Source organism: Stomoxys calcitrans, chromosome 4, assembly GCF_963082655.1.
Source record: "Stomoxys calcitrans chromosome 4, idStoCalc2.1, whole genome shotgun sequence".
NCBI lineage: Eukaryota > Metazoa > Arthropoda > Insecta > Diptera > Muscidae > Stomoxys > Stomoxys calcitrans.
The window spans coordinates 117,759,652-117,774,585 of record NC_081555.1 but is presented as its reverse complement, the minus strand read 5'-3'; the positions used below and the strand labels follow the sequence as shown (position 1 = coordinate 117,774,585).

At 37.5% G+C, this 14,934-nt stretch overlaps 1 protein-coding gene across 1 annotated transcript; it reads right to left on the bottom strand.

The window, feature by feature from the left end:
* Positions 1–1,571: 1,571 nt before the first annotated feature.
* LOC106091623 (protein yippee-like) lies at positions 1,572–13,855 on the bottom strand. Its single transcript, XM_059367910.1, has 2 exons — positions 13,691–13,855; positions 1,572–2,758 (listed from the first exon to the last, which is right to left on the bottom strand). Exon 2 carries the CDS (start codon positions 2,726–2,728, stop codon positions 2,384–2,386), a length of 345 nt encoding a protein of 114 aa, XP_059223893.1. The 5' UTR covers positions 2,729–2,758; positions 13,691–13,855; the 3' UTR covers positions 1,572–2,383.
* Between the last annotated feature and the right edge of the window lie 1,079 nt (positions 13,856–14,934).

The window sequence follows — 14,934 nt, the reverse complement described above, 5'->3', positions numbered from 1 at the left end:
TCGAGCTAGCCCAACCTAAACTTTTTTTAAATTTGCACTTTTTTACCTCTTTTCTAACTCGAGCTAACCCAACCTAAACTTTTTTGAAAGAATGATTTCCTATAAGACTCATCATGTTAAAGTTCGGATTGATGTTGTTGTGAAAATATCTTAAGCCATTTCCATAAAGTGGAGCACGTTGTATTTACCCCAATGTTATGGTCAACAGATTTAAGTGAAATTTTGTATCCATTCCTATTATGATTCCAAAAGAAAACTGTTGTAAAAAGTCCATGTTTGGGTCAGTAAGCTAGGCTCAATTTTACCACAGCGGGAATGTGGCTCATTCAAGCAATGAGTAGTTAAGGTTTATATCAAAATGAAGCCATTACATTCTTCGATTAAAAAAAAAATCAATGGTAAAAAAGATTGACATACATAATTTTTTACATTTCTGTATAATTATATTCTCGTACAAAAAAAAATCACAGGTTCATTAAAAATTTACGAAATTTTACAATAAAAGTTATTACATAGCTTAATAAGGAACATTTTGTTATAACTATGAATATTTCGTTTTTCTTATTCTTTTTTTAAATAAAATCAGTTACAATAGTGGTTTTCTGCTATTTAACAAAACTCACAATCAAATCAATTGGAAGATAAAAAGAAAAATAGGGTTAGTCAAAAACTTAAAAAAAAAATTGATCAATTATTTTGTCTAGGATTTCTAAAATTATGTGTATATATGTATATAAAATGAAGATCTATTACAGTGTATAGGAAAAATAGTAGGAGTCAAAAGGATTGGGTCTACAAAAAGTCCTCTTGCAAAGACTTTAAGGAAAATCCTTTTTTGCGGGTTGGCGGCTTTGTGGGGATTGAAAATACGAGTATTACATTCTTCACAAGGCATAGATGTTGTAAGTCAAATGTTTAATAAACATTTTTATAAAATTTTTGCAATTTACTGTTGTCGGCAAAGAGATGAATAAAGCCATGTTTTTTTTGAGAGAGAAGCTTTAAAAAAGCATATTCGTTGTTTAGCTTCAAAAATGCTCTTATTTTCCGTTTATGCTTTTAGCTTTCTTGGGTTTGGTGTTTTGTTTTTGTTGTCAGCATTTGAGAAGGTGAAGGGTTTCTGGTGGGTGTTGCTGCTTGGTAGATCCAAATGAGGATTAATGAGGGATTATTTTGGTGCGAGAGCTTTTTTCATAACCTTATGATTTTGCCTTGGGGAGTTTCAGAGTTATAGAGGAGGCAGTTGATATAAAACAAAAGGTGGTAAAAGGAAACCATAGCATTTGCGCTTGCGCATAATTATGAGGAAAAGTTAGAAGTTTCATGATTTTGCTGTGTATGCATGTTTATGTAGGTGTGTTTAGTTTTCCTTTTCTTAAATAGGTGGGTTAATGGTCGATGTGTTTGTGGTATTTTGTTGATTTTTTTTTTTTGGCTATGACAGACACATGTGTTTTCGTTTTTTTTTTCTTTTAATTTAATCTTAAATAGGATACATTTAAAAAAAAATTTTGTTATTCTTGAGTTTTACTTCATCATAATTAATTTCAAAATTATCTATCATTTTGGGGTTGTGTTTTAGGCATTTATCTTATCGATTTCGTTTGAATTTTCAAATCAATTGAAAATAGTATAATTACTACATATATAATGTTGTAAATATATGCATCTATATAAAGTGAAAGAAACACACTTAAAATCAAACATTTTTGATCTGGGTATACTTAAAAAAAAAACAAAAGAAAAAAAAGTACTACAAGACAGGCAGACAGACAGCACACACGATTGTAGTTTTCTTGCCATAGGTTCAAACAGCATCTGCTACTCAGAAGAAAAAAACATAACAATAATGCCACTGCTCGCACTGATCAGTTCGCTAAAAAGCTGCCTCTGCATATAATTGCACATAGATGGTAAATGAATGAATGTTTGTTGCTGGTTGATGTTGTTGTTGTTGTTGTTATTGTTGGTTATTAATCTTATTCAAAATATCTTAAAGTTGATTTTCTTCTGCTGGCGCTTTACTATATGGTAGTAGTAGTAGTAGTTGCTTAAGGTTCTTGTTCTTCTTGTTGTTGTTGTTGTTGTTGTTATAGTAATTTTTGATGTTCTTGTAGTTTCTTTTGTTGGTTGCTGTTGTTTTGGGTTTCTTTTTTTTTTCTTTTATAAACTAAACTCCCCATCGTTATATTTCATATTTCCTTCCTCCTCTTTCATGTATCCCCTCTCTTCAGCGCAGCGCAGCGCAACGCTGTCTATCACTTGTTGTTAGCAATTAATTCCTTCTCTTTTATTGCCTTTACATTTTACATTGCTGTCTGCGTTGACTTTCTTTCTCTTTGTCATTCTCATAGGTCCTTTTTCGTTCATCCTCTTGGGTTCTTCAATCCCAACCATTTTCTTTGATCATATGTGCCAATTCGATGATATATTTACCCTCTTTATATTTCTGACTCGATTCGTAGGCATGTTCATATTTCCAACCCAATGGAGTTTTACAACACTCACAAAATATATCGGCTACAGCATGTAGACCGGTGAGCAGTACTCTCTCCTCTGTTTGGCCACAGCCCACATTGACCACAGAGTTAAAGAGATATGCTGGTCCTTGACTACCCTGAAATGATTTTGAGATTAGCTCATCGTGTGAGGCCAAATGAGCTCGGCAATGAACACATGAATAGGTCCGATTTGTGGACGGTAAATAAGCTTGAAATGTTTTAACCATTTTTGTATTGAGGTCTGGTATTTGAAAAAGCTAAAAAAGAGAGAGAGAGAAAAGACAAAGGTTAATTAGTTAGAACATGAATGATAAAAATAACGAATGGAAAATATAAAATGAAAAAGTTATTCAAGTAAACTACAATAACTAACATTCACTTACAACCATGATAATTATGAGAGTTTTCAGTAGCTTTCATGTCAATTCAAACGTATTCTTACTATTTTGCTTTCAATCGTGGGGAATGTGAAACCAACATGAAAAAATTAGTTTCTCCCTCTAAGAATTTTCTCTCCAAATATCAAACTCACCTACTCACCAAATATCGAACTCACCTACTACCCAAATATCAAACCTACCTACTCCCCAAATATCAAACTCACCTACTCCACAAATATCCAACTCACCTACTCCCCAAGTATCAAACTCACCTATTCTTGTCCCCTATGCCCGCTCAAAAAGCATACTTACTGTAACTCTTGTATTAGTCAATGCAAAGATAATTTATACAAAGAGGTATTTGTACTCTCTTTCAAAATGAGAGGAGATATCAAAACTTTGGCTTTTTTATATAAATTCTCAAATTATTCGATTTTCATAAAATTTCGACAAATGGTGTGCAACAAATGGGGTCCAACAAATGGGGTCCAACAAATGGTGTACAACAAATAGTGCCCAGCCTATGTCTGGAAGATGGGCAGAGTGATTCCGCTACTGAAGCCTGGAGAAAACCCGAGTTTGGGGAAGTCGTGCAGATCGGCCTCCGTTCTCTCCCAGTAGCCAAGATGTTTAAGGGACTACTCCAGCCGAGCCTCGTGGGAGAATTCGCAGAGCATCAGCATGGATTTCGAAGACTGCATAGCACAACAACTGATTTGCATGACACCACTGCACACATTTGCCGTGGCTTCAATCAGCCCAGGCCATGTGATAGGACGGTCCTTGTTGCACTGAACCTATCGAAGGAACTCGGTCAGCCATGCCAAACTATTTTAGCACATCGCCAACACATCCCTCCAGTCAGTTCTGAAACGCTGGGTCACAAATTATCTGTCTGGTCGCCAGTCATTTGTGGAATTCAGGGATAAGAAGTCGAAACACCGTAGAGTGAAACAGGGAGTTCCATAAGAGGTAAAAGTGGGGGTAAATTAATTTTGTCAATCCGTTTGCAACACATCGAAATATCCACTCGCAAAACTATCCGTCGCAAAATTCTAAGACGAATTAACGATAACCGTGTGTCTGCCCGTCCGTCCGTCAGTTCTAACCACGCTACAGTCTTTAAGAATTGCGATATTGAGTTGAAATTTTGCACAGACACGTATTTCTTCTATATGCAGGCTAAGTTCTTGAATGGGCCAAATCTGAACAGATTTAGATATATCTGCCATATTGAAAGATATCTGCCAAACTGACTGATTTTTCGAAATCGGACAGAAAATTCAGCTTTTATGGGCTTAAGTCCCTTATTAAGCCCATAAAAGCCGTATTGACTGATTTAGCGAAATCGGACAAAAATTCGGCTTTTGTGCCTTAATAAGGGTGAAATTTAAAAAAAAATAGTTGTACTAAGGGCTCCGATATCCGTCGTGGAAATGGTGTATATCGGACCATATTTACATATAGCTGCCATATAGACTGATATGCCGATTTAGTGTCTTAAGAACGTAAGAGGCGAATTTATTACCTGATTTCGCTGAAATTCGGAACAGTAAACTTTATTAGGCCCAAAGACATCCGACCCAAATAGGGTCTATATCGGGTCATATATATTACTGCCATATAAACCGATCTGCTGATTTTGGGTCTTAGGCCTACATTTATTACCCGACATTGCTGAAATTTTGAACAGTGAGTTGTATCAAGACTCCAGACATCTGTTTCTAATATGATCCAGATCGGGCTATTTTAAGATAAAGCTGCCATTTAGACCTTAGGGTCTAAAAACCATAAAAGGCGCATTTATTATCTGATTTTGATAAAATTTTAAGTAGTGAGTTGCACTATGCGCCTCGACATTCGACCCGAATAAGATGTATATCGGACCATATTTACATAAAGCTGCCATATAGACCGATATGCCGATTTAGGGTCTTAAAACCGTAACAGGCGCATTTATTACCCGACCCAAATATGGTCCAGGTCGGGATATATTAAGATAAAGCTGTCATATAGACAGATCTTCAGCCTAGGTCTAAAGATCTTCAGTCTAGGTCTAAAGGCCATAAAAGGCGCATTTATTATTTGATTTTACTGAAATTGGAAACACCGAGCTTCTTTCTGACGCCCGCAATCCAAGCCAAATATGGTCCAGATGAGACCATTTTTAGATATAGCTTAGATATAGATCGATCAGTTGATTTCGGGCTCAAGCACATAAACGGCGCATTTATTATCCGATTTGAGTGAAATTTTAAACAGTAAGTTGTATTATGACTCCGGACATCCGACCCGTATATGGTCAAGATCGGGTCATATTTAGTTGTACATAGATGCAGTAGAAACCGATCTGGCGATTTAGGATCTTAATGTACACCCCCAGGCCCAAGGCAGAATAACTTAAAATTTCAATAGCCACTCACATGTTTGCCATATATTTTGAGCGTCTTGTCAAAGTTTTAGTAGGTGCCTTCCCAGCCTCATTTAAGAAGCCATACGGTCCCTCTATCTGAAGCGCTGTTATCAGCCCTGATTTAAGCAGGCCTTACTTGTTTTCCCACTGGGAATATATGAAGCACGACGGTTTCGGTAGAAGGAGAGTCCCTTCATGTTTGTGGCTCGAACATGGTTTTCCGGAAAGGGATATCTGGGCTAGGGGTACACCGCCTTCTCCCAGACATTCTATATACGTCGATTAATTAGGTGAAGCACTGGCGCAAAAATGTCCTGAAGACACTGGGGACTTGTCGAGTCTACCCGAAGTAATCAGGCGGCGCTTTCAGGTCTCCGACATCAGGTCACCAAAACTTGTCGGGGAACAAAATGGCCATCGAGCTAGCTAAAAATGAATTGCTGATGAAAGCCGATTGTGCTACTGGTTCAATCAAAGCTCCCCTGTGCTTGCTTTTGGGAGGGTGGATGTTTTTTATGATAATCACCAAAATTGAGTGTGGACTGATGCAGTGGGTGCAAGTGCTGTAGTCAAGTATTTCATGGAACAAGAATTCATTTATTATCAGGATAAAAAAGAACGATCTCGGACTGCTGTTATGAATACTAACTGGTCATTACAAAGTAGTCTAAACACAGGGCCAGGCGGACTTCTGCAGAATGTCTAATGACGAGGATGAGATAGAGACGGCTAGGCACTTTTTATTTCATTACGCGAAGATTTTGAGGCATCACCTCATTCCATGACAGGATTGTCTCCACGCACTTTGCCCACTCATCCCTCGCACCTATGAAAGTTCCCATCGGGTCCGCCTGGTTCTCTTAGTTTTTTTCTTGCGCGTTGGATTCGCTCTCCCTTCTTTTTTCGTACTACTGATGTGCACCTACTATGGTTAATCTCTACCAATATTTTTTCGTCTTCCGTTTCCCCTTTTCTATCGTTAAGGGCAAGCAAGTAGAGCAACGATCTCCGAGTTCCCGTTAACATATCTATATCCTAACCACAAATGGATTGTGGAGAACATGTAAGCGGATCAGTCAACCCAGTTTTATAAGCGATCTTTAGTAGTATAGATGCTTTCTACGATGGCTATGCTAAAAGGGCTATAGGTTGCAGTATGGCCAAGGTCCTGTGGTGCAGTTTCTCAAGGAGGAGAACATTATTCATTATAATGCATTTGTAAACCCCAATTAGTAAAATGATTTCATCCAAATTTCTAGAATTTGAAGACCTAAGTATCCAAATTTCTAGAGGATAACTACATTCGATTGAAAGATATGTGGATTTCGAAATACAAACAGACGGATGGACAAGGCTAGATCGATTTCGAATATCAAGATAATCACAATCGGTCATTGAGCTCGTCACGAAAGAGAAACAAACTAAAATTGTAAAATTAAATGATCTTCGCCCTAACAGGCAAAAAACTTGAAAAATGAAAAAATTCGGCAGAGCCCGGCAGGAATTCAAACACAGAGCAACAGCGAGAGCCTTTGCCGTTGTCTTGCGTTCGAAGCCATCAATACAATCTCTAACAGATGCACAGAATCATGTGTATGCCATGGGAGTAGTGTAACAGAGTAGACAAAAAATCTGCCATTACACAAAAACACATTCATTGAGAAAAGTACAGCTAACAGACAGGGTTGTCGAGAGTGGTTAATGCGGTATTCATATCAAGGAGGCGTTTTCGCAATAAATCCGGTAAAAGTACAAAGTACGGCACTTGAAGCCTTCACACCCAATGTGTCCGATGAGTAATTCTCACCAAATTACGAATCACGTCCCATAGTGATAGGTGTGTGTTGCGATCGCTGGCTTTCCTTTTCTATTTACAAAGATCATTGATCTCGTCTCGCTAGAGAAACAAACAAAAATTTTAAAATTAAATGATCTTCGCCCTAACAGGCAAACAACTTGAAAAAGGAAAAAACATATTTACTCTATAAGGTCGCAGATTGAAATTTCGAGGTGTTACAAACGGATTGACTCGATAAGTTTCCATCTTATCTTGATAGCCATAAAAAATTGATTCATGCTGCACCATTTTAGGTTTATACTAATGTGCATTTGTTTTCTTTTAGATAAAAAAGAAAACCTTCATCTTTCTCATATCAAAATTCTTTGTTCTAGTATATGCACTCATTTCGTAAAAAAAAAATTATCACTTGAAGTGACAAACTCATCAAGTGATAAATTTCGGCTACAAACAAAGGATTTCTTATCTCCAAGCCAAATGTGTTACGGCCAGAATATTATTTTTATCTGGTAACGTATCACCTGGCACCCTTTTTGGAAACTAAAACCAACTCTAGTAATGAATAAGGCCATGTTCTATGGACATGAATCACAATTTAATGATACCCTCCTAACACCATTACAAGGAAGGGAGTGCAGCATTTCTCTTGAAAATGATTATTAATTTTGGCACAATTATACGAATGCAGTCACAACCAACCCATTCGATGATGTAAATAATGACAGACATTGCACGAGTATGTAGTCGTATGTCAAAGTCATGTTATTCCATGAGTAAATATTGGTGATAAATGAATTTAACTACTTGCAATAAACGGATGATTATAGGGGAGTTAATTATGCATTTTATTGTATTACTGTCATTCTAAAAAGGATCCACAGTGAACTGTATAAAGCATATTTACCATTTTAAATTCAATACAAATGGAATTTGTTACAGTAAGGTCCAAAAATAATAAATAAAGGCAAAGAGTTAACATTCCTTTTTCATACCCTCCACCACAGGATGGGGATATACTAATTACGTCATTCTGTTTGTAACACCTCGAAATATTTGTCTAAGACCCCATAAGGTATATATATTCTTGATCGTCATGACATTTTAATTCCATCTAGCCATGTCCGTCCGTCCGTCTGTCTGTCGTAAGGACGGGCGGACATGGCGTAAAGCTAGCCGTTTGAAATTTTGCACAAATACTTCTTATTAGTGTAGATCGGTAGGGATTATAAATGGGCCATATCGGTCCATGTTTCGATATAGCTGCCATAAAAACCGATCTTGGGTCTTGACTTCTTGAGCCACTAGAGGGCGAAATTCTTGTCCGATTTGGCTGAAATTTTGCGTGAAATATTTTGCAATGACTTCCAATAACTGCGCTAAGTATGGTTGAAAACGGTTCATAACCTGATATAGCTGCCATAAAAACCGATCTTGGGTCTTGAGCCACTAGAGGGCGCATTTTTATCCGATTTAGCTGACTTCTTGAGCCTCTAGGGGGCGCAATTGTTATCCGAATTGGCAGAAATTTTGCGTGACGTGTTTTGTTACGACTTCCAACGACTGTGCTCAGTATGGTTCAAATCGGTCTATAACCTGATATAGCTGCCATATAAACCGATCTTGGATCTTGACTTCTTGAGCCTCTAGACGGCGCAATTCTTATCGGATTTGGCTGAAATTTGGCACGACGTGTTTCGTTATGACTTCCAACAACTGTGTTAAGTATGGTTTAAATTTATCCATACCTTGATATAGCTGCCATATAAACCGATCTTGAATCTTGACTACAGAGCGCAATTCTTATCTTATTTGGTTGAAATTTTGCATGGCGTATTTTGTTATGACTTCCAACAACTGTGGTTCAAATCGGTCCATAATCTGATATAGCTGCCATATAAACCTTTTTGGGATCTTGACTTCTTGAGCCTCTAGAGGGCGCAATTATTATCCGAAATTTTGTACAACACCTTGACCTTCAACACACGCGTTAAATATGGTCTGAAGCGGCCATATAAACTGATCACCCTTTTTTACTTCTTGAGCCCCCAAAGGGCGAAATTTTTATTTGAATAGGCTGACATTTTACACTATGACTTCTACTATGGTCTCTAACATTCACCTTAATTATGGTCCGAATCGGACCAAAACTTAATATGTCGTCAATAGCAAATCTTTTCTTTTATCCTTTGTATGCCTTAAAAGAGATATCGGGAAGAGAACTCGACAAATGCGATCCATGGTGGAGGGTGTATAAGATTCGGCCGGGCCGAATTTAACACGCTTTTACTTGTTCTTAATTTACCTCATGGCGTGTTATTACTAAAATTTAGACCACAGTTAAATTTTGTACTTATGTGTGTTAAGTGATGGTAAGGTTGGATATACAGTGGGAAGCAAAACCGAGTAGATGTTTCAATTTTTGCATTTGTTTCGAATAGTAAAAACGAGAGAAAATCGTTGTCTTTTTTTGCTTAATGGTCCTTCACTTATCACGTTTTGCTAATAGTTAACAAGAATGTAAAAAAAGAAAAGTTTACTGAGCCACGAGATTTTTAACAGGGAACAACGCGATGGTAGCGTATATGGCAATTCATCTTTAATGATTACTGTGAAAGATATGTTAGGTAGGATGAGACGAGCAGAGACGTTTGAGTAGCAATGAGCACATGCTTCATCTATGTAGGGATCTGTGTGATCTTCCCAACTAATCTCGCGGGGAAATTGCCCCAAATGCATTAAACCTTCGCTTAACCCTAATTTTTAAAAACGCCAGATCTCTGGAATGCTTTAGGCTGATTGAAACGAATTTTTGTTTGCACGGTTGAAGCAACCCTAAAACAGTAATCTAAGCCTGGCACGGGATAACTATGAACACCACACAAGCTGAAACTTTGAGCTCCAATCTGTGTGGTTCGATAGTGTGTATTTATTCGAATAATAAATAAACTTTTTATGGATCGAAGACTTTAAATCGGGAGATAGAGATATAGGTCTAAATCGGGATATAGGTCTTGACCATACTCGGTACGAATGTCGAGTAAGATTTGGGTGAAATTGGATAATAAATGTGGCTTTAATGCACCTAGGACCTTAAATCGGCAGATCGGTCTAAATAGGGGTGGAGTTAGTAGAGTTTGATATCATTAATTGGATCAATAAAAAAACAAAACCAAATTATCATGTAGGAGGACTGGAACGATATTGTACTCAAATGAAATGACATCTTTATGGCGCCCACTAAAAAAACAGCACCATCGATTCTGCTAAAATATGGGAGCTATATCTAATTATAGACCGAATTGGACCAATTTTTTGGAGTCATAATAGAACATCATGTACAAAATTTCAGCAAAATCGAATGAAAATTGCGGCTTCTAGGGGATCTCTAATCGGGAGATCGGTTTATATGGGAGCTATATCAGGTTATACACAGATTTAAACCGTACTTGGCACAGTTGCTGAAAGTCAAAATAGAACACTATGTGCAAAATTTCAGCCAAATCGGACAAAAATTGCGACTTCCAGGGGCTCAGGAAGTCAAAACGGGAGTTCGGTTTATATGGGAGCTATATCAGGTTATAGGCCGACTCGGACCGTACTTAGCTCCGTTGTTGGGAGCCATAACAGAATACTATGTGCAAAATTTCACCTACATCGGATGAAAATTGAGGTTTCCAGCGGCTGAAGAAGTCAAAATGGGAGATCGGTTTATATGGGAGCTATATCAGGTTATGGACCGACTTGACCGTACTCGGCACAGTTGTTTAAAGCCATAACCGAACACTAAGTCAAATCGGGAGATCGATTTATGTGGGAACTATATCAGGTTATAGGCCGTACTTGGCTCAGTTTTTGGGTGTCATAACAGAGTACTATGTGCAAAATTTCATCTAAATCGGATGAAAATTGAGGCTTCCAGGGGCTCAAGAAGTTGGGAGATCGGTTTATGTGGGAACTATATCAGGTTATAATTTTTGGGAGTCATAATAGAACACTATGTGCAAAATTTCAGCCAAATCGGACCAAAATTAAGGTAACCTTGCACGATTTTCCTACGATAGAACAACAAATTTGGATTTCCACATCCTTAAAAAACCACATCGGATAAATTATTATATGGGAGTTATATCGAAACCTGTTCCAATTTTGATGACATATACTGGGACATGAAAAAGAACATCTCACGCCCTAGATTGTAGAGATGTGACCAAAATTTTGGTTTGTACTGCCTTAAAAGTCCATATCGGATGAAATATATACATTGGAGCTATATATAAACCAGGACCAATTTTAATGCAATTTTGCGCACGTATTGGAATGTCAAATAAAACGTCAAAATCGGACGACGTATAAAGACTTGAAATAAAAAAACTCACGCTAAATTTTGTGTCTACTACAGCCTTAAAAATCCAAATCAAATGAAAGATATATATGGGAGGTATATCTAAATCTGAACCGATTTTTATGAATTTTTGCACACACATGAAGATGTCAAATAAAGCACTTCTTGCCAAATTTTGTAAAGATTGAACCAAAATTGTGGCTTCTACAGCCTTAAAAGTCAATATCGAATGAAAGACATATATGGGAGCAATATCTAAATCTGAACCGATTTTTTTCGTCTTTGGGCCCAAAAACAGCCTTGTGCAAAATTTCATGACAATCGGACAATAAATGCGTACTGTAACTTGATCACAAGAATATATGGACAGAAAAACGGACGTAGCTTTTATTAACAAAAATCGTAATTTTCGAAAAATTTAAACAAAAACAAGTTTTAGTCCGATTCGGACTATAAATGAATGCTGAACATTGTAGAAGTCATTGTGTAATATTTCAGTTCATGCCGATAAGAATAGCCCCTTGTAGGGGCTCAAGAAGCAAACTCGGGAGATTGGTTTATATGGGAGCTGTATCAAGCTATTGATCGATTCAGACCATATAGACACGTATGTAAAAGTTCATGAGAGAAGCCGTTGTACAAAATTTCTTCCAAATCGGATGAGAATTGCGCCCTCTAGAGGCTGAAGAAGTAAAGATCCCAGATCAATTTATATGGCAGCTATATCAGGTTATGTTCTGATTTACGCCATACATAGCACAGTTATTGGAAGTCATAATAAAAGACCTCATGCGAAATTTCAGCCAAATCGGATGAGAATTGCGCCCTCTATAGGCTCAAGAAGTCAAGACCCAAGATCGGTTTATATGACAGCTATACCATATTATAAACCAATTTGAATCGTACTTAACACAGTTGTTGGAAGTGATACCAAAACACTACGTGCAAAATTTCAGCCAAATCGGACGAGAATTGCGCCCTCTAGAGGCTCAAGAAGTCAAGACCCAAGATAGGTTTATATGGCAGCTATATCAAAACATGGATCGATTCGAACCATACTTAACGCAGTTGTTGAAAGTGATACCAAAACTCCACGTGCAAAATTTCAGTCAAATCAAACGAGAATTGCGCCCTCAAGAGTCTCGCGAAATCAAGATCCCAGATCGGTTTATATGACAGCTATATCAGGTTATGTTATGATTCACGCCATACTAAGCACAGTTATTGGAAGTCATAACAAAACACCTTATGCAAAATTTCAGCCAAATCGGATGAGAATTGCGCCGTCTATAGGCTCAAGAAGTCAAGACCCAAGATCGGTTTAAATGGCAGCTATATCAAAACATGGACCGATTTGAACCATACTAAGCACAGTTGTTGGAAAAAACACCACATACAAAATTTCAGTTAAATCGGACGAGAGTTGCGCCCTCTATAGTCTCAAGAAGTCAAGACCCAAGATCGGTTTATATGGCAGCTATATCAAAACATGGACCGATTTGGCCCATTTGCAATCCCAACCGACCTACACTAAAAAAAAGTATTTGTGCAAAATTTCAAACGCCTACCTTTACTCCTTCGAAAGTTAGCATGCTTTCGACAGACAGACGTATGGACGGACAGACGGATGGACATGGCTAGATCGACCTAAAATGACATTACGATCAAGAATATATATACTTTATGGGGCCTCAGACGCATATTTCGAGGTGTTACAAACAGAATGACGAAATTAGTATACACCCATCCTATGGCGGAGGGTATAAAAAAAAATTGCCCAAATTTTCCACAATATTAGATTTTTATGAAATTGTCTATTAAAATCATGCAACGAGAGAATTATAAATGCAAATTTCTTTAATTTTTTAAACATTGATAAAATATTTTTATGAAAATCTATTTTAAAAATTCTCTCAGTCAAATTTAATTTTTTGAATTGTTTACGAAATTTTCTATGAAGACCAAATAAAACGACATTTTTCGTCTCATGCTTTCTCAACATGGGGACGATATGTTGAATTTTTCACTTATGGCTATGCTAAATGCTTAAACTATCAAACATAACAATTCATAGTTAAATGCGACATTTGGTGTTTTAGAGAAAGGCAAATAGGTGATCAACAACATTTTTTTTAAAACAGCTTCCCTTATGGTTCATTTCTCTTTTTTTTTGCTTCCACTTTTTTTTTTTTGCCAATTTATAGGATGCATCATAATTCTTTGCTTATTTTACTCATTAACAGACACTTAACTTACTCTTTGTTTGATTTTGGGACAAAATGCTTCCTCCTTCTTTCTTTGTTGGTGACTGCGATGGTGATGGCGGTGGCGGTAGCGGCAACGGTGATTGTATGCTTTCAGGTTCGGTTGGTTGGTTGTTTTCGTTTTGTTTACACGACACGACCGTTTAAAATGTGCAATCTAAAAATAACCGAAAAAACGCAATTATTTAAATGTTCCATTTCAAAACAAAACAAAAACAAAAAAAAAGTCGGAAAAATCAGATTGTAACCCAAACATAAGGGAATGAAAGAAGGGAGGTCCGTCGAGGCACTTACTTCTAAGTTAAATTGTTTCTTTTTTTTCGTTGTTTTGCTACTTTTCAAATTTTAATTATAAAAGTCTAACACAACAAAACACAAAACGCGATAATTATTTATGAGTAGTTGTAGAAGTAGTTGTTGTTGTTGTAGGCAGCTAGGTATATACAACAACAGTTTGAAGCACTCAAACAACTTTTGCCACAATGTCTTGATGTTGTTGTTGGTCGCTCTCTGTTAGTTCTTTGAATGTTTTATGTTCGTATGTTCGTTGAGGGCGATTTGTTGTTGGCGAAGTAAAACAAGTCTTCCGCGCAAATTAATTGGAGCAAAAACCAATCAGTCAGTCAGTCTATTTGTTGCTTGCAGGCAGGCAAACGGTTAGGCAGTTAGTAGGTAGGCAGCTGGCAGCAGTCAGGCTATCTCTTAGCTCTACTACCACTGGAGAAACCGCACAACTAAACGTTCCAAAGAGTCAGACGAGAATGAAGTGTTGTTGCAGCCAACACAGCCAACTGGCTTGCTAGCTAGCTGGCTGACTGCACCACACAAAGAAAAGATATCCACCATGCAAACAGCCCGGCAGACAGACAGCAATGACGACCGACAACAACGACGACGACTAACGTCGCCAAACAACGGGGCGGCAGCACCACCAGCATGGATCCAAAGCCAAGCGAAAATCGAATTTTCGCACACAGCGTTCAGTTTACTTTGCAGAGGGCCTGCGAAAAAAGCCAACCTCATACACACATATGAAAACTAATATAGAAGAAACGCATGCATTTTGGTATGACGACGTTCACAAACGCACAGTGGGCTTAATTAAAAGAAAAGAAGGACAAGTAGAAGCGCATTAAGGCAGATTTTTGTCGATTAGCGAGTTAATGGAAGGGTCAATGAAGAAATTGTCGCAATGGGCTACCAGAAATGGGTAATGGACCAACCCAAGGAAGACGG

Bases quoted from the DNA above. Each gene is read 5' to 3' on its own strand.
- LOC106091623 (XM_059367910.1), bottom strand. From the start codon at position 2,728: ATGGTTAAAACATTTCAAGCTTATTTACCGTCCACAAATCGGACCTAT.